At 38.0% G+C, this 21,539-nt stretch overlaps 1 protein-coding gene and 1 non-coding gene across 2 annotated transcripts; one reads left to right on the top strand and one right to left on the bottom strand.

The window, feature by feature from the left end:
- The first annotated feature begins 2,174 nt into the window (after nt 1-2,174).
- Nucleotides 2,175-4,841, top strand: LOC141630964 (uncharacterized). Its single transcript, XM_074443696.1, has 3 exons — nt 2,175-3,021; nt 3,093-3,754; nt 4,152-4,841. Exons 1-3 carry the CDS (start codon nt 2,175-2,177, stop codon nt 4,839-4,841), a joined length of 2,199 nt encoding a protein of 732 aa, XP_074299797.1.
- LOC141635640 (small nucleolar RNA R71) lies at nt 2,745-2,851 on the bottom strand. The gene has a single exon (XR_012540313.1). It is a non-coding gene; the product is annotated as a small nucleolar RNA R71 (small nucleolar RNA).
- Nucleotides 4,842-21,539: the final 16,698 nt, after the last annotated feature.

A 21,539-nucleotide genomic window follows, 5' to 3' on the forward strand; every position in this document is an offset into this window, starting at 1 on the left:
CATTTGCCCTACCCGGAACATGTAACCACCATTTACCCTAAACCTAATCTAAGAGACACTCTCCCTCTCCCCTCTTTTCATTTTATCATTCATAAAACCATTTCTAAACCTAGAGAAAGGGAGAGGAAGAAGAATTGTCGAGCCTTTCATTTGATTGAAGATTTCTCATCGATTCCAACCTAATTCGATTTCCCTGTTTGTAAGTCGATTTCATTCCATTGTTTATACTGTTTAAAGTTGTTCATCTTCAAAAGGTTTGAAAAGAGAGTCCTGTTTATTTGATGTCTAGTTTATGCATATAAAATCTCGTAGTCAAATTCTTTATGGTTTGTCCTAGGTGATTTATTTATGAACATGTCGCTGAAAAGTCCGCGAATCTGATTTGGTTGTGGAAAATGATTTGAAACCCTAATTTTTATGTCGATTCAGTTATTAGGCTTATTCATACATCATATTTGTATAGTCTAGATGATAATAGGATTTGGAATTACTGCAAAATAATGTTTTAAACTCGTTTTATGAATCAATACTTTTTATGCGACGGTTTCTGTCAGTTTTTGGAAATCAGTCTGAAAACTCTTGATAATTTTGGAATTTGAGAAAAACACGTTATATATAATTTGTAGCTAAGACTCATGGGATTCCAATCCAATTGGCCTTGTATCAATTTGATTTTTCTGGAATTAGTTATGTATTTTATTCCGAGTCTGTCATGTGCTGGAAAATCAGGAAAAATCGTGTTTGTTCTTTAAGTTGATATTCCTATTAAGTTATGATGAGTCTAGGTTATGTGCATGATTATTTGATTGAGTAGGCGGTAATTATACATAATTATGTTATGTAGGTGATGGATATGTGAAGGATCATAATTGATTGCTTGTGTGCTTGGATTGCGAAAAGGTAGGGAAATACACTTGACTTATTATCGTTGTTGTTGAATTGTGTTGACTTGTTTGTGTTCATATGACCAAACTGTGAACGTTGACGTGATTCGTGGTTGTTGATTCATGTTATGATTCATATCCTGGAATGTGCTTGACTGAATTGATCGTATTGAGTATATTATCACAACATTCAGAATGATGATTCTATGATTTACCAGTTCAATGATATACATATTGTGTTGCATTAATTTCTTGAGCATTCATATGCATTGGAGATGGAGGATGTTGTGGTGAAGTGGTGTGGTGATGATGATGTTGTGATAAGGCCCAGGCGGGTTCTGCAGGACTTGCCCTGGTGTCCTCACCGCGAAATGGCGGATCGCCTACGGTCGATATATAGTCTATGGGGATCGGTATGGGGGCGTTCCGGGTTATGAGATATGAGTTGAGATGGAGGTGGAGGTGACGGAGGAGCATGCATATCATATTTTGTTGTTTCATTGTATTCCCTACTCAACCTCGTGGTTGACCCTGTGTATTCGTGAACACCTGTGACGATCCAAATATTGGGGAGCAGACTTGACAGGTTTATGAGATAGGATGGGAGCTTGATGGGCGTGAGACTTGGATGGATCGAAGACTTAGTAGCTAGATCATCATTTGGAAGACTTTCACTTTTATTTATGTTAGTTCTTTGTAATTTGATGTAAATGAGGTTTTGTAAAAAGTTAAGTTAAAGAAATTATGTAATTTGCCTTGGAGTTTAATTTGTTATTCACTACCTCGGGAAACCGAGATGGTAACAGTCCGGTTTATCAGGGAATGTCTTGCTAGAGGCTCCTTTATAAATCGGGGTGTTACATTATCACTGCCCTTCAGACCGTAATTAGACCAAGTCTTTGACCCTACCTTTTATCGCTAAAAGACCATAGTGAACCGACAATCCTAGCTATTTTCTCTATATATTTTATATCAATACTTTTACTATTTATTTCATCTTTGTCGCATTAGTTTAGAAACCAATCAAAACAAAACCCCCACTTCAGTTACTTAGACAGATTAGATTTAGCAAATAGAATAAATTGTCTCCCTGTGGATACGATCCCGACTTCCTTGCTATATTAGTTTAGGCCAGTTGGTTTATCTTTAATAGGTGTGCGATTTAGCCTGTCAAATTTTGGCGCCGTTGCCGGGGAGGCAACATTTCTCTGTTTGCTTATTTAGTTTGTCTTGTCTCAGGGGACATTAGTTCCTTGAGACCGTTCTTATTCTTTTCTTTAGTATTTGTTTATGCCCAGGTCTCACGGGTCCGAGCTCGTACCATTCAACTCTGAACCCGAAAAGACTTTCCGAGCTAGACGAAACTTTTGGAAAGAAATTCATCAAGCCGAAGACTTGAGTACGCTTGATGCTGCCTACACCGCTTTTGTTGCAGAAAATCAATCTTTAGAAGAAGATACATCTACTTCTGCCCCTACTACGATCATGGCTACATTAGCAAGTCATTCAGAGCCCACCCTTGCATCCTTACCTAAGGGATTCAAGTTGCCGACCACCGATAATGGCACCTTTGAGATCCGTCCTTCCTATATTAACCTGGTAGAACGAAACATGTTTGGAGGAGCAGCTACTAAGGATCCTGTCAAACATATGGAGAAGTTCGTGACATATTGTTGCTCAATCCCTTTGACTGTCGGGGTAACACAAGACCAAGTAAAACAAGTTTTATTCCCTTTTTCTCTGCGAGATGGTGCTGCAGAGTGGTTACGTGATTTGGACATGGAAGCAAATGCTATTACTGACTGGAATACACTCGCTCTTGAATTCTACAAGAGGTATTTTCCACCACAGAAGACAAACGCTCTTAGAAGCCAAATCACTAGTTTTAAACAGGGCCCCACTGAAGACCTCAATGAGGCATGGGTTCGCTTCAAGAGACTAGTCCGCTCAGTCCCCCATCATGGTTTCCCGATCTGGTTTCTATGCAATCAGGTTTATAATGGGCTCTATGATGATCATAGAGCTTTGCTTGATTCTTCTGCAAATGGGAGGTTTCAAAACAACACTACTGATGCCACTGCTTGGAAATTGATTGATGAGATAGCTACTCACACTGATGAGTATGGTAACCCTAGAGGTAATACAAGAGGGGAAGTTCAGATGGTGCCGTTGCAGCTTAGTTAGAAGTATTGACTGCACAAATTGCAGAGCTAAAGACTACCCGGTCTTTGGGAAATCAGCAGACAGTTTATGCCATGACCCAACATGAAACACCTTGTGAGCGATGTGGTATTGCAGGACATGGTCCGGTCGAGTGTATGAGTCCCTTGGAGCAGGTTCACGCCTTTCAGTCCTTCAAACAAGGTACACCATACTCAAATTTCTATAATGAGAGGACTAGGGAGCATCCAAATTTCTCTTATCGGAGTCAGAATGTTCTAAACCCGACCCCACCACCGCCACAAGGTCCGAATCAAACATATACCATTCCTCAGAATCGGGGAAATCAACCACAAGGTGGTTATCAGAGGAACAATCAAGGGGGTCAACAACATCCAAACAATGACCTCTCTGACATAAAGGCCATGCTTCAGCAACAGATGACCGCTTCACAAAAGCAAGAGGCACTTATCACTCAGTTGATGGCGCATAACAAGATGTTGGACAATCAAATTGCCCAACTAGCCACTTCAAGTAGACAACCGGGTACACTGCCGTCTCAGCCTGAGAAGTCGCATGACACGGCAAACGCGATTCATCTTCGAAGCGGTCTTACTTATGATGGACCCGCAATGCCCGAGAATGTTGAGGAGGTCATAATGGAGGAGTTAGATGTGGACGCGGAAGAAAAAGCAGCGGACGAAGCTGCTGTAACACCTGAAAAAAGTCGATCGAATGAAATTTCTGGTCGATCGACTAAAATTGTTGAACAGGAAATTGGCAAAACTGAAAATAGTCGATCGACTGGAAAAAGTAGTCGATCGACTGAAAAAAGTGGTCGATCGACTGATTTAGTTGGTCGATCGATTTTTTCGTCCGACGTGGTTGCTGATCCGTCGTCTATTGCTATTGGGACGCCTTCTACTGCTGATAAGGCGTCTATTTATGACAAAGGGAAGAGTAAAGTTGCTGAATCACAAATCGCTATCAAGGTTCCTTTTCCAGGGCGCCTAAAGAACACAAAAGTCGAGCGACAATTCGGTAAATTCTTGGAGGTCGTCAAAAATCTCCAGGTAACTGTACCTTTTTACCGAACTAATCACCCAGGTACCCTCTTACGCTAAGTTTATGAAAGACATCTTGACCCGTAAGAGGAACTTTAACGAGGTAGAGACCATTGCTTTTACAGAAGAGTGTAGTGCACTCCTACAAAGCAAGTCTCCACCAAAATTGAAAGATCCTGGTAGTTTTTCAATTTCATGTACTATAGGCACTCATGTAATAGATAAAGCTTTATGTGATTTGGGTGCCAGTGTCACTGTCATGCCTTATTCGGTTTGCGAGAAACTGAATATGGGGCATCTTAAAGTTACCAATGTTACCCTACAAATGGCTGACCGAACAGTTAAGCGACCTCTAGGTGTATTAGAGGATGTCTCTGTTAAGATAGGTAAGTTTTTTATACCTGTTGACTTCATTGTATTGGATATGACCGAGGATTCTCAGATTCCCATAATTTTGGGTAGGCCATTTTTGCATACTGTAGGAGCCATTATTGATGTAAAAAAGGGACGTTTGACTCTCGAGGTAGGGGATGATAGAGTTACTTTTAATTTGGCTAGCACGCTGGCTAAGCCTATGATAGAGGATACATGTTATGCGGTAGACATTGTAGATGAATCTATGTTTGATTATTGGACGGGATCCCTTCTTGGGGACCCGTTAGAAGCTTTGATAGCTCTTGATGATTTTGCAGAAGATGAGCAGGTTGATTACGAGACAATGAAAGCTCTCTGAAAGGTAGGGAGTTCACTATTGAGAAACGTGAGACGGTAAATACGATCATGGAAACCTCTTATGCTGTTGAGGTAAAGAAACCGGAGCTCAAACCTCTCCCCTCCCACCTTAAGTATGTTTTTCTCGATGACCATGAACAATATCCAGTTATTGTTAGTTCCAAGCTTGATGATAGCCAACTCGCCGATTTATTGGGTGTTCTGAGAAAGAATAAGAAGGCTATGGGATACAGTTTAGATGACTTGACAGGTATTAGTCCAGATTTCTGTATGCATCGGATTAACCTGGAGGAAGGTTATAAGCCTCGTGCTCAGGGTTTACGCAGGTTGAATCAAAACATGCAGGATGTGGTAAGGAAAGAAGTAATGAAACTTCTTGATGCACGTATAACTTATTCTATCTCTGACTCTAACTGGGTGAGCCCAGTTCATGTAGTCCGGAAGAAAGGAGGGACTACAGTGATTAAAAATGATAAGAATGAATTAATACCGACTAGAACTGTGACTGGTTGGCGGATGTGCATAGATTATAGACAATTAAATGCCGCAACTAAGAAGGATCATTTCCCCCTTCCCTTTATCGACCAGATGTTAGAGAGATTAGTTTCCCATAAATTTTTCTGTTATCTAGATGGATACTCAGGGTTCTTTCAGATCCCTTTTCATCCGGATGATCAGGAGAAAACGACTTTTACTTGTCCTTATGGTGTTTATGCATATCGCAGGATGCCATTTGGTTTGTGTAATGCCCAAGCTACCTTTGAAAGGTGTATGATGGGGATATTTTCTGAGTATATAGAGTCTATCATGGAGGTTTTTATGGATGATTTTAGCGTCTATGGGTCTGATTTCTCTTCTTGTTTGTCTAACCTTAATAAGATTTTGCAGAGATGTATTGAGGTTAATCTGGTGTTGAACTGGGAAAAGTGCCATTTTATGGTCAACGAGGGAGTTTTCCTTGGTCACTTAGTTTCTGATAGGGGTATACAGGTTGACAGAGCACAAGTGCAAGTGATTGAGCAATTACCACCTCCTGTTAACGTCAAAGGAGTTAGGAGTTTCCTTGGTCACGCTGGCTTTTATCGCCGGTTCATCAAGGACTTTTCTAAAATTGTTAAAACACTTACACGATTGCTAATTAAAGATGTTCCTTTTGAATTTTCTGATGAATGTCTTTCTGCTTTTAACAGGTTAAAGCAGGCCTTGATCACAGCACCGATTATTCAAGCCCCAGATTGGGAGCTGCCTTTCGAGATAATGTGTGATGCAAGCGATTATGCAGTTGGCGTGGTGTTAGGCCAAAGAAAAGGAAAGGCTTTGAGTGCTATCTACTATGCTAGCCGAACATTGGACGAGACTCAGGTTTATTATGCTACTACTGAGAAGGAGATGCTGGCTGTAGTATATGCACTAGAGAAGTTTATGTCATATCTGCTCGGGTCCAAGGTGATTGTTTATACCGATCACACTGCTTTGAGGCAGCTTCTTGTTAAGAAGGACGCCAAGCCGCGACTATTGAGATGGATACTCCTAATTCAGGAGTTTGATTTGGAGCTTCGAGACAAGAAAGGCTCAGAAAACCTTGTTGCTGACCATTTATCTCGACTGGAGCTGCAAAATGAGGGAGATATTCTCCCTATTAATGAATCCTTTCCCGATGATATTTTATTAGCTATTTCTAACGCTGAAACTCCTTGGTATGCTGATTATGCTAATTTTATTGTAGGTAATTTATTACCTCCCGATATGTCATATCAGCAGAGGAAGAGGTTTCTTTACGATGTGAAGCAGTATTTTTGGGATGACCCTTATTTGTTCAAGGAATGTGCTGATAGACTTTATAGGCGGTTTATACCGCAGTGGGAGACCGAAGCTATCCTAGAAGCATGTCATTCTTCCTCCTATGGCGGTCACCACGGTCCCTCTAGGACCGTGGCTAAGGTACTTCAATCTGGTTTTTATTGGCCATCCATGTTTAAAGATGATAAAGATTTATTTGTAGCCTGTGATGCGTGTCAACGGACGGGAAACATTTCAAGGAGACATGAGATGCGTCAAGTTGGCATTTTAGAGGTCGGGATTTTCGGTGTCTGGGGCATTGATTATCAAGGTCCATTTCCGTCCAGCAAGGGTAACAGGTATATTCTTGTGGCTGTTGATTACGTGTCTAAGTGGGTAGAGGCCGTTGCTTCGGTCCATTGCGATGCAAAGACTGTGATCCAACTTTTCAAAAAGGTGATTTTTCCTCGTTTTGGTGTCCCACGGGTTATCATTAGCGATGGAGGTATGCATTTTAAAGAGAAACAACTTACTACTTTACTGTCTAAATATGGTGTTGAACATCGTAGGGGTTTGAGGTATCATCCTCAAACTAATGGTCAAGTAGAGGTCTCTAATCGGGAGCTAAAAGAAATTTTAGCAAAAGTTGTTTCTAAATTACGAAAAGATTAGAGTATGAAATTAGATGACACTTTATGGGCATATAGGACTGCTTTTAAGACACCAATTGGTGCATCACCATATCGATTAGTCTATGGTAAGTCTTGTCATTTGCCTGTAGAGTTGGAGCATAAGGCATGGTGGGCAATTTATGAATTAAATTTTGATGCTAATTTATGTGGTGAGAAACGTTTATTGCAGCTAGATGAGCTAGAAGAGTTTAGGCTGAATGCCTATGACAGCGCCCGCATCTACAAGGAGAAAACCAAGAGGTGGCACGATAAGAAGATCCTACCGCATGAATTTCAGGTTGGGGAGCAAGTGCTGCTTTTCAACTCACGACTTCGATTATTTCATGGTAAGCTAAAGTCCAGGTGGAGCGGCCCCTTTACGGTAACAAATGTTTCCAAATTTGGGTCAGTCGAGCTAAAGAACTCCGCGGGAGAGAAGTTTAAGGTAAATGGTCACCAAGTGAAGCACTGTTACAGTGCCAACGATTTTGTTGGAGTGGTCAAATTGCTGTATTTCGACCACATTTCTGAACCTGAAGACTGAGGTAACAAAGGTCGAGCGGGACCTTAAAAACCAGCATTGACCGGGAGGCAACCCGGATTGTATACATTCTTGTAATTGTTGTTTTTGAACTTTTTAATTTTGCGTGTGTGTGTGCTTTTATTGCTTTTTAGTTCGAGTTCTATCAATAAGTGCGCTTGCACTTTATGCGTGCGACTTTGCCTATAGTGGACGGTCAAAAAGAAAGAAAAACGTTGCAGTTCAGGTAAGGAAAAAAGTCGGTCGACTGAAATTATAGTCGATCGACCAAAAAGTCGAGATGTCCAAACACGAAGAAAAAAAAAGTCGATCGACTGGGGAAATGTTGTCGATCGACTAAATTGCAATTATCAGCGTTTTTTTTTTCTAACTTTTATAGGAGGAGTATCTTATATCTCTATCCAACTCAATTAACACAACAACACAAAGAAAAAGAAACAAGAGGAACGCAGACAGGAAGCCGTCACTTCCACTCCCTTCTTCTTCATTTTCTTACTTGTTTTAGGTGTTAATTTCTCCTATTTTCCGTCTCATCTAAGCACAAGTAAGTTTCCCTCTAATTTTACCCTTGTTTTTCACCGTTTTTACCCTATTTCGAATGCTAATTTTCGAAATTAGGGTTTAACTATTTGGGGATTTTTGATTCTTTTGATCAATTCTTGTGCTACTTGCTTAACAACCCTATTATGATTTTCGTTTACCCTTTGTATTTTCGAAATTAGGGTCTACCTATTATGATTTTCGAAATTAGGGTTTACCAATTTGGGGGTTCTTGATTATTTTGTATTGATTCATGTTCTTCTTGCTTAATAACCCTATTTGTCATTGTTTATTGGCACAATTGGGGTTAAAATTTTGGGATCTTATATGAAATAATTCACATCTTGTCTAATTTGATTATTATGGGGGATTTGCTTGTTATTGATGGTTGTCTATAACATAGGATGAGATATTAGTCCTTTTCTCCGCCTTGCATTTTTGATTTTCATCATTTAATTTACAATTAGGGCTAATTTTTTCGAATTGTGCTGAAAAAAAAAGAATCTGGAATCGCGCATTTAGTCGATCGATTATTACTGTTGGTCGATCGAATTTAGTTTCCAGCAATGATTTTCTGATTGTCTGAGTTTTTCTTATCCGTGCTAGATTTCATATGGAAGAAAGAAAGAGAAGACGAGTGGTAGGTCAGATGACTCGACGCCGGGCAGCTGTGGCAGGCACACCCATGGAGACGGGTGAGGGATCGAGTACGGTTCCTGATATTCCATCATCTGCACTCGCACTACGGGAATCTACGGATAGTCTACCTGACTATCCAGAGGTAACATTTTGCACTCCTGCTCAACGGACTAGATTTCTAAGCTTATTAGAGCTCAATATCTTTTCGACCCGGTTTTTACATCGCCCTAGTCTGGAGGCACTAGGCTTCTATGAACCTGTAATAGACCTTTTGCGCCACACATGGATGTCGGGCTTAGTAGATATGCACGAATACACTTATTTAGCCCCGACCCTCGAGTTTTTCAGCTCTTTCGTCTTCGATGAGGGTTCCTATGAGACCAACCCTTTGGCCCCTTAAATTCATTTTCGCATTTTTAACCAAGGGTCCTCTTTGACCTTGGCTGCTTTTGGGGCCCTTTTAGGGCTGACTAGTGACGGGCACGCCACTCCCCCTAGGAAGTTGGTGCGTGCCATGTGGTCTGCTATTTTCGACTGTACAGACGGAAAGAGACGCGGAGCCTTTGTCCACCTTCCCCCTTTGCGTTTTTGGCTCCGTTTAATCGGCAACACTATCTTTGGCCGAAAGGAGTTCAACAATATTAACACCATTAAGCTGTCCATTATGGCGGGGTACTTGAACATTGACAGTGGTACCCCGTATGTACTGAACATTGCTTATTTGACTGCCTCACACTTCCACACACTTGGGACGGGCTTTTTAGCTCCCTTGGTGGCTGGCGGACTAGTTACTCATATCGCCCGCCAGCTTATCCCCGATTTCCCTTGTGGCATGGTCCCTGTAGGACATGAGCTCACTGGCAGTCGTAACAGCTGCAGTTACATGGACATACCGTACATGGAGTCAGTCAAGTGGCTCACACCTGACCATATGATGTGACCATTATTTGCGCACATTTAGTCCCCTAATTGAGCCTATTTTGCATACTATTATAGCATTCTTTGGCCATTTTATCCGTCAAAACCTTCCTATTTGCTTTTCTATCGTATTCTATATGTTTTGTAGGAAAGAAGAGAATAAGGCGGAAATTCCCGTCTTTCGTGCATATTCGGAAGCTATTTGACGACATTTGATGGATCAGTATGAGGAGGAAGCAAGAACTAAAGACCAAGCCTACAAGAATAAAATGGAAGTGAAGGAAAGGGAAGAATAGAAAAGAAAACGTAAACTGAAGACCAACCCGAGCGGATTCTCCGAAATCCGGCCGTCCTCCTCCAAACCGAGAATCCGTGCGGCTTTCCAGCAAGACGCTCGGATCCCACCTCCACAATCCGCCCGGATTCTCTTGAATCCGCCCGGATTCCATCGCCAGAATCCGCCCGTCCCGACCTTAATCCGCCCGGATTCCATCGCCAGAATCCGCCCGTCCCGACCTTAGTCCGCCCGGATTCCAGCCCAGCGCATTTTCGTCTTCTTCAAGCCTCAAAGAAAGACGCCCTTCCTTCAAGAAATACCGGCTTCTCCCTGCTCAAATCTCAAAAGTGTAATTACTAGTTTAGCCCTTAGTTAACCCTAATGCATCCACCTAATTTCTACTATAAATATCCCACTTGTAAATAATCATGGGAAATCCTTTTTAGCTACAAAAATCCTTCCTTAGATTAGATTAGGAGTAGATTGGAATAGATTACTCTTTAATCTTTTCACAAATTACACATCAATCTTTCCATAATTATTGTTCAAGTTTATTATTCAAGTTTATTATTGGGTAATTGAAGATTATTGGGTTATAGAGTTTGACAACCTTCCATCAATCATCAATTTCTTCTATTATTCTTTGCATTATTATTTTGGAATCTCCATAGGTATAACTCTCTTAATCCTTGTTTTAATTATTGTTAATCTTTCTTACTTGCTCATCATGTTTTACCTTGTTAATATGATTGACAACCTTGTTAGCATGTTAAACTTGATAATGAGTGAGTAGTCTCTTAGCTAGGATTAGTGGGTAATTAAGGGAAACAAACATGGGGATTGGTTCATGCTTAATCTAATATGTTCACATGATTAAATTGCTTGCTTGTTGTGATGTCAACTTTATGCACATGTTATGTTTGATGAAATGCTAAGCGTATGAATCCTTGCATTTTTACCATCTCTTATCTACTCAACTTGACTCGTAAGATATAAACCAACTTGAGTCTTGTTAGACCATGCATAGAAGTTAATTAGGAGGAAAGTAAGTCGACTTGTAGGTGTTGTACAATCTAATCGATTCGGCTCCGGGACCCAACTCTTCCTAAGAACCGTAAGATATAACCCAACTCGGTTCCTCCACAACATTAATTGCTTGCAACCTTGTAAACATGTTTGTATGATCAACACCATGAATCCCCCATGACCCCATGATATCCTAGCACTTTTAATCAATTGATTACATCTTTCCTTTTATTGCTCGTTCTACTTTATTGCTTGCATTAGTCTAGACACAACCACAAACCCCATCAATTGTGACACTAGCATAAATTGAGATAGATAGACTTAGAACCCAAAGCACACCGTCCCATGGATCGACCTCGACTTACCACTAACTAGTTGTTTGTTGAGTATTATAAATATGTTTGATTGGATGAGTGACGACATCAACCGGATCACCATACGTGGAAGATCTCCACATACCCTACCGTGACTTTACCATGTACTACTTTACCTCCTCTAGTCCCTCTTCCTCACGTGGAGGGCAGAGGACGTCCTCCACCTATCCCCTCCTACCTCATGGAGTATAGACAGCAGCAGAGTGCTCCCACTGCTAGGGAGCAGGGCCAGTCTTCTCAGGGCCCGCATACTTCTCCTCGCACCATACCTTCTACGGCCGAGACTCAGCCTGGACCACAGCCGGTCTACCCGGCCCACTTTATTTGTCCACTTCCTTTTATCGCCCCTCCGTTCATGAATCAGGAGGGGCGGGATTACCTTTTGTTGGACAGGTGCAGACGTACAGCTAGGATGAAGCTGAATCAGGCCCTCGCCGACTTTCCTGTCTACGACCGCTACGCTCGTGCCGGATGGTTGCCACCAGCTGGGTGGCCACATCCGTCTTACTACGGCGAACCTGTGCACGGTTACCCTCGCCCTACCCCTACAGAGGGCACATCTGGGGAGGAAGAGGACTCCGACTACGAGGAGGGCGACGATTAGTAGCAGCTGGCTACGACCTCCCTTGTTGTTGGCTGGTTTGGGGAGGTCTTTTACGTGCCCTAGCTTGTAAGTCCTTTTCTTTTTTTCTTTCTTCTTTATTTGTATTTCATCTCGTTTTGCGTACCCCTTCTCCCATATATCATAATGATGCTGCTGGTGTTTGCTGATCACAATGGGGGCATTGTGTGATTTGGTTTGGGGAGGGTATGCATCTGTCTGTTTGCATCCATCTGCATTTTTGTTGCATTTTTTGTTTACACGTTTATTGCATTTCCGTTTGCATTGTTTTTCCTTTTTTCCATTTATTCAAAAAAAAAAAAATGAAAAACTTGAAAAAATACAAAAACATGTTTTTCTTTTGCATATTAGGTCGAGTCGGAACGGTAGTATTTCAATGATGATTTTGCGCTATATTTTGTTTTGCCTAAACCTTGCATAATTGACATGTTATTAGCAGAGTCTTATATGCATGGTCTACGAGTTTTTTGTTAAAATTCCTGCTGAAAATTAGACTTGACTTTGAATTTTGGCAAGCTACCTATAACTTCTAAGGTTTAGAGCTTATAAACTGGTGACATTGATGACCAGTTCATGTAGGAATGTGAGTAGTTACTCCTTATAAGGCATGTCACATCAAAATTGCATAAGCATGAATTCAGTCTACTTAGTACCTGTATGCATTCGGTCTGTGGTTGGTGACACATGTTAGGAGAGGCAATTCCCTTTATTTCTTTCTACCCATGAGCTCCACATAGCCAAATTGCCTATTTTGTCCCAAATAGCTACAATCTATAATTCTGCCTACCCTAGCTGAGCTAGTAATGGTAGCCTTTTGGGAATGTTTCTTTGCAGTGTGGTTATATCTGATTTGAGAAGAAGATGGAAAAGTTGAAGTGAATGAATGAAAAAAAAAAAATCTTAAAAAAAAAGAGAAATCCGAAAAAAGAAAGAAAAGAAAGATAGAAAAAAATCATATGTGAAAAAATGGAAGTTATTGAGTTAATGATTATTACTCCCACGTTTTATCTATATCTTATGGGGAGTTAACAATGTTTTGGTGGATGGTGAGCTGTGTGCATCAAATTTGCACTATTTTGTATTGTTAAATTGAGTATGAAGTTGGAATGTGATTAAATTTGGTATTCGGTTGTTACTAGTTTGGCTTTTAACTCCATTTTCCCAAATTAATTTTAGCCCTTCTTACCCATTACCTCACTTACCCCAAATGTAAGTCCTCGGCATGTGTCTTGGTCATTTGAATGGTTGGAATGCATATGTACGGTTGTAGAGACTTTATTCATGTTAGATTGCATGCATGTTCTTATATGTCGCAGTTAGGTGAGTGTTCTTTATTCTTTCTATCTCACATTATATCTTACCACGTGTTTGAATGAGTGATTGAGCGACCCGTGAGAGTCCATTATGATAAGTCTTGCAAGGTCGAAGGTTCAGCAGTTTTTAACATCTTCATAATTCGTTTGCATGACTCATCTTGCTAATTGATTGTTAGTTGTTGCATTAAATTGGTTTAGGCATTTCATTTTTGTAGTTAGCTCTGAGATTTAACCCGTTCCATTAGTTAGTTTAGGTAGAGTCTAGAGCTTGCTTGGGGACAAGCAAGGGTTTGGTTTGGGGAGGTTTGATGCGTGCCTTTTTCATACGTTTACTTTACTCTTTTGCACGCATTATTATGCTATTTTGGGTATCGTAAGCTACCATTCTCCCTTGTTTTCGGTTACTTCGGTCGTACTATGCATTTTGCAGGTTGTTGGCCCAAGAGGAGTGAAATCAAGCCAAATTCTGCCCCCGGAGTGGAAGTTGAGGCGTTAGTGAAGCTAGAGCTCGGAAACGGTCATCATGGAAGTGCGTGAAGAGGAGGCTAATGTTGTTGTCTGCTGAAAAAAGTCGATCGACTGCCCTAATTGGTCGATCGACCAGTTTTGCTGAAGAATTTAGTCGATCGACTGGTTTTCTGGTCGATCGACTATTACTGTTCACTGGGCGAGATTTTATGTTTACTATTTCGGCCCATCTTTTTACACTATTAAACGACTATTATTATTTAAGGGAGAGTTAGAAAACATTATTAGGTTATCTTTTTACACTATTAAACGACTTCATACGTTACTTTGCTTTTGGAACTCAGATTTGAAACTTGTAATCAAATCTTCTCTCTTTAGGTAATTTAATTAATCTTTCGTTCTTCAATTATTACTTTCTTTATTCGTTTTTGCTCGTCTTTGTCTTGTTTAATTTATATGCTTAGTTATTATTCTCATACTTTCTTCATGTTTAATTTAGTTATTATTATTCTTGTTAATTTCATTACTTCAATCATGAGTAGCTAATTTCTTCATGCTGGGATTTAGAGAATCTATGGTTGAATGACGGTTTTTAATTAGGTTTTAGATTTGGAATAATTATTCGTCTGAATTGTTAATCGTAGCATTTAATCCCTATTTAATTAGTTGAATGCATGCAGCTAGTTATTTTAATATGATAAACTCCGACCTAGATCGAGAGATTGGAAAGAGTGAGATCGCTACTTAACAATAGAGTACTTTAAATAGGGCGAGAGCATATTATAAAGTTTCTAGGGTGATTAGCGGACCGAGAGGACCTTATCACTGCCCTTCAGACCGTAATTAGACCAAGTCTTTGACCCTACCTTTTATCGTTAATAGACCATAGTGAACCGACAATCCTAGCTATTTTCTCTATATATTTTATATCAATACTTTTACTATTTATTTCATCTTTATCACATTAGTTTAGAAACCAATCAAAACAAAACCCCCACTTCAGTTACTTAGACAGATTAGATTTAGCAAATAGAATAAATTGTCTCCCTGTGGATACGATCCCGACTTCCGTGCTACATTAGTTTAGGCCAGTTGGTTTATCTTTGATAGATGTGCGATTTAGCCTGTCAATATTTCGGTAGTATTTCTCCAGTTTGTATATGCCTCAAACTCTATTGTAAAAAATTCTTTATCTTTATTTTTAAAAAAACATTAAATTTAGATTATATTTATTCAGGTAGGCCGTAAAAGATGGACTCTCTGTAATCGCTGGAAAAAAGCTTTCTTTAATAATATATTTAAATATAAAACTGGGTTAAAACGCTGTGGATGCGCCACGTGTCCTATACAGCCCTAATGACAAACATTAATTACAGCTAATTATTAATATGAACATAATAAATATCGTATAAATCTCAGCAAAATATTAATTATAGTTTAAAAATTTTTATTATGAAATTAAATTAAATAATTACGGTGATTTGATTCTAAATTTAGTAAAAAATATTTTGATAAAATTTCTAAAAAGTAAATAATTACGTTCATTGCGAAAAATGCTTTCAATTGAGTATAATTTTGATTATATTAATTGAAATATTTTGTATGTAGAGATGATTAAAGTGAGTAATTCACAATGTTTTACATTTACGTAAAAAAATATTTTGAGAAAGTTATAAAACTTAGACCATTAAATCCATTAAGAAAAATATATTTGGAAGAGTCATTGTATTTATTAGCAACGGAAATTAAAGAAAATTACTAAGAGATAAATTTTTATAGTTTTGGAATGAAAAAAATTATATTATGAGATATTGAGTATATATGAGATTTTGAGAGGTTTAAGTAGTGTGATAACGAGTATGATACACAGTGATCGTGAGTGCATTTGAATAACAATGACAACGTGTGCATTTGAATAATCAAAACTAAAGTAATGATTACTAACTAATATAATATTATAAACGACATGAAAAGTAAAAAACAAATTATATTTTCCCTTAATATATTCAACTAAATGTGTATACGTCAAATATAAAATATTGATTATGACTAACTAAATATTACTTTTAGTTAAATATTTATATGTTATCTTTTAAATACTTTGAAGTTAAACCTCAAAAAATAATATTTGAGAAAGTTCAATTTATTTTATTAACAGGTAAACTCTTAAATATCGTTATATATGGTTGTTAAAAAAAAAAGGTGCAAATTTTTTATAGGTATGTTTGACACATAACACATGCAAGACACAATCAAAACATTTGAATAATATGAGTTTGGATAATATATGTTTGATGCATAAATATCACACGCTATACGTAATAAATTAAAAATTGTATAAAGTTATATTCACATCATATTGAACAAATATTAATTGATTTGGAACATAACGTATCGTGAAATAATATAATTTGAGAGCTTAATGTTGATTGTTGCATTATTCGAATAAATTTTATTTTAAATAATATGATATTTGATCAGTCACAAATTTATTTATAAAACCTTGATCATGCATAATTAACTATCACTTATTAATTTTAATTAAAATTGGATGTATTTTATTTTAAAACATTGTACTTAAACATAAAAAAAATTAAATTTGAGAAAAATTAATTTATTTTTATTTATAAGTATAAAAATATTAAAGGTCATATATGAATTATATTATTTTTCTTTAATTATAATAATAAAATTTTAAAATAGGCCGCGCGAAGCCCGGAATATTAGGTGAATATATTCTATTGCTATAAAAGCTTCTTTGCTTTTCAATTTTCAAATTTCATTGCTCTATCTTTGCTTCAAACCTACTATACCAATCTGGTCTATTTTTTTTGTTTATGCCAAAAACGATAAATGAATTTGTAGTTTTCTTTTAGCAAGCTTTTTTTACCGAATTGTGAAAGGTCGACGACGTTTAATAACGAATCGTCGACGTTTTTTTAAAAAAAAAGACGTAACTTGACTTTGGCCCTTTCTCTAAATCTACTCTCTTCCACCCTTCTCTTCAACCCAAACCCAACCACCACCACCACCTATTTCCGGGGTGGCATGTGTCGATCCATATGATATTTCCGATCATATGGGGAGGAGGTTAAGTACATGTTGTTTTGATGTTATGTGGGAGATGGGACAAGCCTTGGACTTGGAGTTGAGTACATAGATAGTTGTTAGATGACATAAATGGTAGTCAAGTTGTATAGTTCATATTTATTCATTTATGGTTATATAATTCACTAAATACTTTATTTATATTTAATTGTTTCTTAATTGCAACTCCGATTTCACCGCCTCGGGAAACCGAGATGGTAACATCCTCCCATTACCTTGGCCGGGTAAGAAGGGGGTGTTACAAAGTGGTATCAGAGTGACGATTTTGGAACCTAAACCAAATGAACCAAATGAATCTAGGAGTGTCAAATAAAATGAACCCGACATGAGTACAATAGGAGGTCGGTTTTGGATGAGTAGGCGCCCTCATATCAAAACTAGTGCCTATTGTCTCGGTTTGTCACTACATGGGTGGTTATGAGTATGGGTAACGCTATGTGAATTGTGTTATGGTTGCACGTGTGTTATGTTAAAGGATGCATTCTTATAGTGTACGTTTTATCTGACATGGGATATGATAACTTGTGGAAATTGGATGAGTAGATTTACGTATTGTGGCATATTTTGAAGGAGATTAATGTGTGTTGGTATGAAGGATGATAGTTCCGTTCTTTGGTTCCATATCATGTGCTTATTTGATCCTTGTTAGTGCTATCATTAGAGTACGATTAATGATGATCGTTTGTACAATAGTTATGAGTATGAAGGTAATGTATTAAAGACGGTGGGTATGATGCCGTATAAGCTAACTCAGGATGGGTCAACGATGGTCGGTGGACTCTCGAACATTTCTTTGTGATGCAGGGAATACCATAGTTCAATTTAATCGAGAATTGAAAGCCGTAGAGGATCACTCGAGTGAGTACGAGGGCACACTCGACCGAGTAGATTAGTACTCGACCGAGTGGGCAAATTCCAGAAACTGGAAAACTTCTGGAAAATTGGCACTCGACCAAGTGGAGCTGCACTCGACCGAGTGCCCTCAGTACTCAACCGAGTGAGTCTGATAGGTTGAGAAACTCGTGAAAAATTTGCTTTTCTGTACCTTATCTTCTTCATTTCTACCTTAAACCTCATAACTTCGACATCGATTTACCTTAAAATAATTCCAAATCTCCATATTGTGATTTGTTGTTTGGATTACACTTTGCTACTCCACTTTTCTTCATCCGTCTTCTCGAATTTGACCATGTAATTGTGTTCATCTTCTTCATTTTTTCCCCAAATTGATTTGGTTAGATCTACACATGTTTATTAAAGTTTTATCAATTAATTGCATGATTTTGTTCAAATTCATGGTAGTAGTTGACTTTCTACATCATTAAAGTGGTAGAAAAAAAACAAATTTTATGTTGAAATTGTGTCCACCATGGATGAGCTTGGAAACTCGTACTCTTGAGTCAATAATTGGATTTTTGTGTTTGTTGTTGGGTCTAGTTGAACAACAAAGGTTTAACATTTATTGTTAATATTGGATCTTATCTTGTATGTGAAAATTTCATCTTAAAAGTTTACCTTAATTTTTGGATTTTGGGGTCTTCATGCCCTAAAATTTGATTTTTCATAAGTGAAACTTGTTTTAATCGTCTTACAAGACTACTATCTTCACTAGTAGTGTGGTACATTGTCTTAAAAACGAAGATTTCATCATCGACTTTGGCCCAAAATTTTGAACCAAGTGAGGAATATGAACAATTTTTGATTTTATCTTAAACATGGTTTAATAGTATTGTAAGACTATAATATTATTTGGGAATTGCTATAAAATGGTGTGAATCAAAATTTTTCCGTCTTAAATGTTGACAAATTTCCCGAAAATGTTGTGACAAACATACATAAGCTTTGATTTTACGCTCGTGACGTACTTCATTTACTCCTTATCCTAATCTTTGATTATAATGCTTTGTGAAGTCGTGCATAAGAGAATTATCCGTCTTAAATTTTTCGAATATGGGTGGTATACCTACCCGGATTTTGACTTTTCCAAGTTAGGTTTTATCATAATCAATTTGTAATGCTTTGAACTTGGCCTATAGTGACATGTACCATCCTATGACGGATTAGTCCGTATTAGAGTTTTCGAGAAATTTGAGACAAATGACCTTTATGTTACAGTTTTAATATAATAATTCACATTTTAGTCAAGTTTGAGTAAAATTGCATAATAAGGAAGAGCATTTTACAAAGTTGGTAAAGTTGCTAGAGTTGATTTTTGAATTTGCATCATTTTACAAAGTTCATTATATTTCAAGTGTGCTATTAAAACAAGTTCGTGGTTTGGTTAAAATACAAAGTGTAGATACCCGTATCCGTCGATATTGGAATTTACAGAAAACTCGACAAACACCCGATGATGATAGGACGACATGTATTATCGAGTTGACACTGTCAATTCTGGGACTCGTTTTACGATGTAGAATGGGATTCGTTGACGAACCGTTTGATTTAAATGAAATTTAATCAATTTAATATTTTATATTTGAAATGGATTTATTTATTTGCAAGATCGTTTTAAAAGTTTTCGATGTTTAACTTTTTATGATTTTAAAATAAATGAATTTATTTTATAGTTTGTTTTTAGATCTAATTGAAAAATTAGTCATTTGTTTACATTTTATTGAAAATAAATTAAAACTCGACTTTCTCAAAGAATTTCTAAAACCCGAGTTTTTAGTTCGATTTGAAAAATCGATTTCAAGTTTAAATCATTCATAATTCGTTGTTTTAATTAATTTGAAAATTTGATTTTACGACGGTTTTTGCGACCGTCTTATACACGATTTGTGAGCTCGTTTTATGCTTGAATTGGACTCGATTTTCGACGCACTTTTGATCAAACTTCGTCCCTTCCAACCCATGCTCAAATCCTAGCCTAAGCCTACCTCAAAAGCCTTCCATATACCACCCAATTCTCGTCCAAAACATCTACCCAAAAACCCACAACTCATGTTGATCCCCTCTCCTCCAAGCCCGCTTGTTGCTTCAAGCTTGACCCAAACAGCCACTCCAAACCCGTCACAACCGACCCCTATCCTTGACCCATAAACCACACCCAACGCCAAGCCTTAAACCCTTTCACAAAACCTCTCAAACCCACCACAAACAACCCGCAATAACACGGGTTCAGCCCCCTGTTTTTCGATCTCAAACCCAGGCCCCAAACCCGTTTAAAACTCGTCCAACCTGCTTACCAACAAACCCACATCCATACCCGCGTACTATACTACTTGATAGTGCCTTGCCCATTAAGAAACCGAGCCCTAAAACCTCACTAAACCTGCCCCAAGAACCCGTGACAGCAGCGCCCAAAACAGAGTACGATTTCGAGTTCGTGCCGCCTCCAAGCTCACTCCTTTTGCTTCCCCTTTAGGCTCAAACCTAGACTACATTCATCTTTACCTTAAACTCCAAGTAACCTAGTATCCAACCCTCTGAAAACCCTAGTTTTTCCCCCACGAAACCACAACCAAACTCCAACACAAACACTGAAGCCCGAGCTGCCACCTCCTCGGTATACCCTACTTCTACCCGTGACAGCCGCTTGAAAACAGGGACACAAATCTTGTTTTTGAGTTTCTGTCGTGGTCTTTGGCCTTGATTATCGTGCTCAAATCCTCTTAAACTTCTGGTTTCTTGACATATTCACAAAATTCAGTCTTTATAGTTTCCAAAACATCTTTCGGATTGAAAAATTATTGAGAAACGAAGTCGTGGTGAGTGATTGAAAATCGCTGCTCAAGTTTGCCTTTTGAACGTGTTATTTCGTGATTTCAAAATTCAATTTCAATTGTCTTCGTCGACGACGGGCCCTCGAGATAAAATCTACAATCGATTACGACCCAAGACGGTGTCAACGATACATGTAGGTTGAGGGTGTATCAAATCCTCCTTCTTTCCCTTTTTATTTCGTCTTTTACTTGTTTTTCTATCGCTTATTTTATATATTATACATCGTTAACTATGAAACATTAGTATAGTATGAGTATGAGTTAAATGGCGTCGTATCCCCTTCTCATTTACATATCCTCGTATTTGGAATCGGATAGAATTAAATCGATTTAATTGACGTAGTATGTCGTTTGTATCGCGGTTTTAACTTTGAACTTTTCATTCATCGTAATAGTAGGCCACGTTTTACACATTTCTTTCGACTAAATTAATGCCTCAAATTAGTTCGTTAATTCATTAAGCATCGTAGGATTAAAATAACATTATTGTAAATAAAATTTGCAACCTTCTAATTTTTAATTGAATTCATCTTCCCTTTCACTAATTTTCTCGCTAGCATGGAAGTGCGTGCTTAACACCTTTCCATTTGCACTTGTTGATAAATTAGAATTGTATTTAACCTAGTTCATAATTATTTAATTCAATTTGTAATTAATTAACCTTTAATTTGTTTTATTTATTTTTAATATAT

This window comes from Silene latifolia, chromosome Y (genome assembly GCF_048544455.1).
Source record: "Silene latifolia isolate original U9 population chromosome Y, ASM4854445v1, whole genome shotgun sequence".
Taxonomy (NCBI): Eukaryota; Viridiplantae; Streptophyta; class Magnoliopsida; order Caryophyllales; family Caryophyllaceae; genus Silene; species Silene latifolia.

Coding starts and splice junctions, on each gene's coding strand:
- LOC141630964 (XM_074443696.1), top strand. CDS start 2,175: ATGCCCAGGTCTCACGGGTCCGAGCTCGTACCATTCAACTCTGAACCC. Junction 3,022..3,092: donor TGAGTATGGTAACCCTAGAG/GTAATACAAGAG, acceptor CACAAATTGCAG/AGCTAAAGACTACCCGGTCT. Junction 3,755..4,151: donor AAGCAGCGGACGAAGCTGCT/GTAACACCTGAA, acceptor CTAATCACCCAG/GTACCCTCTTACGCTAAGTT.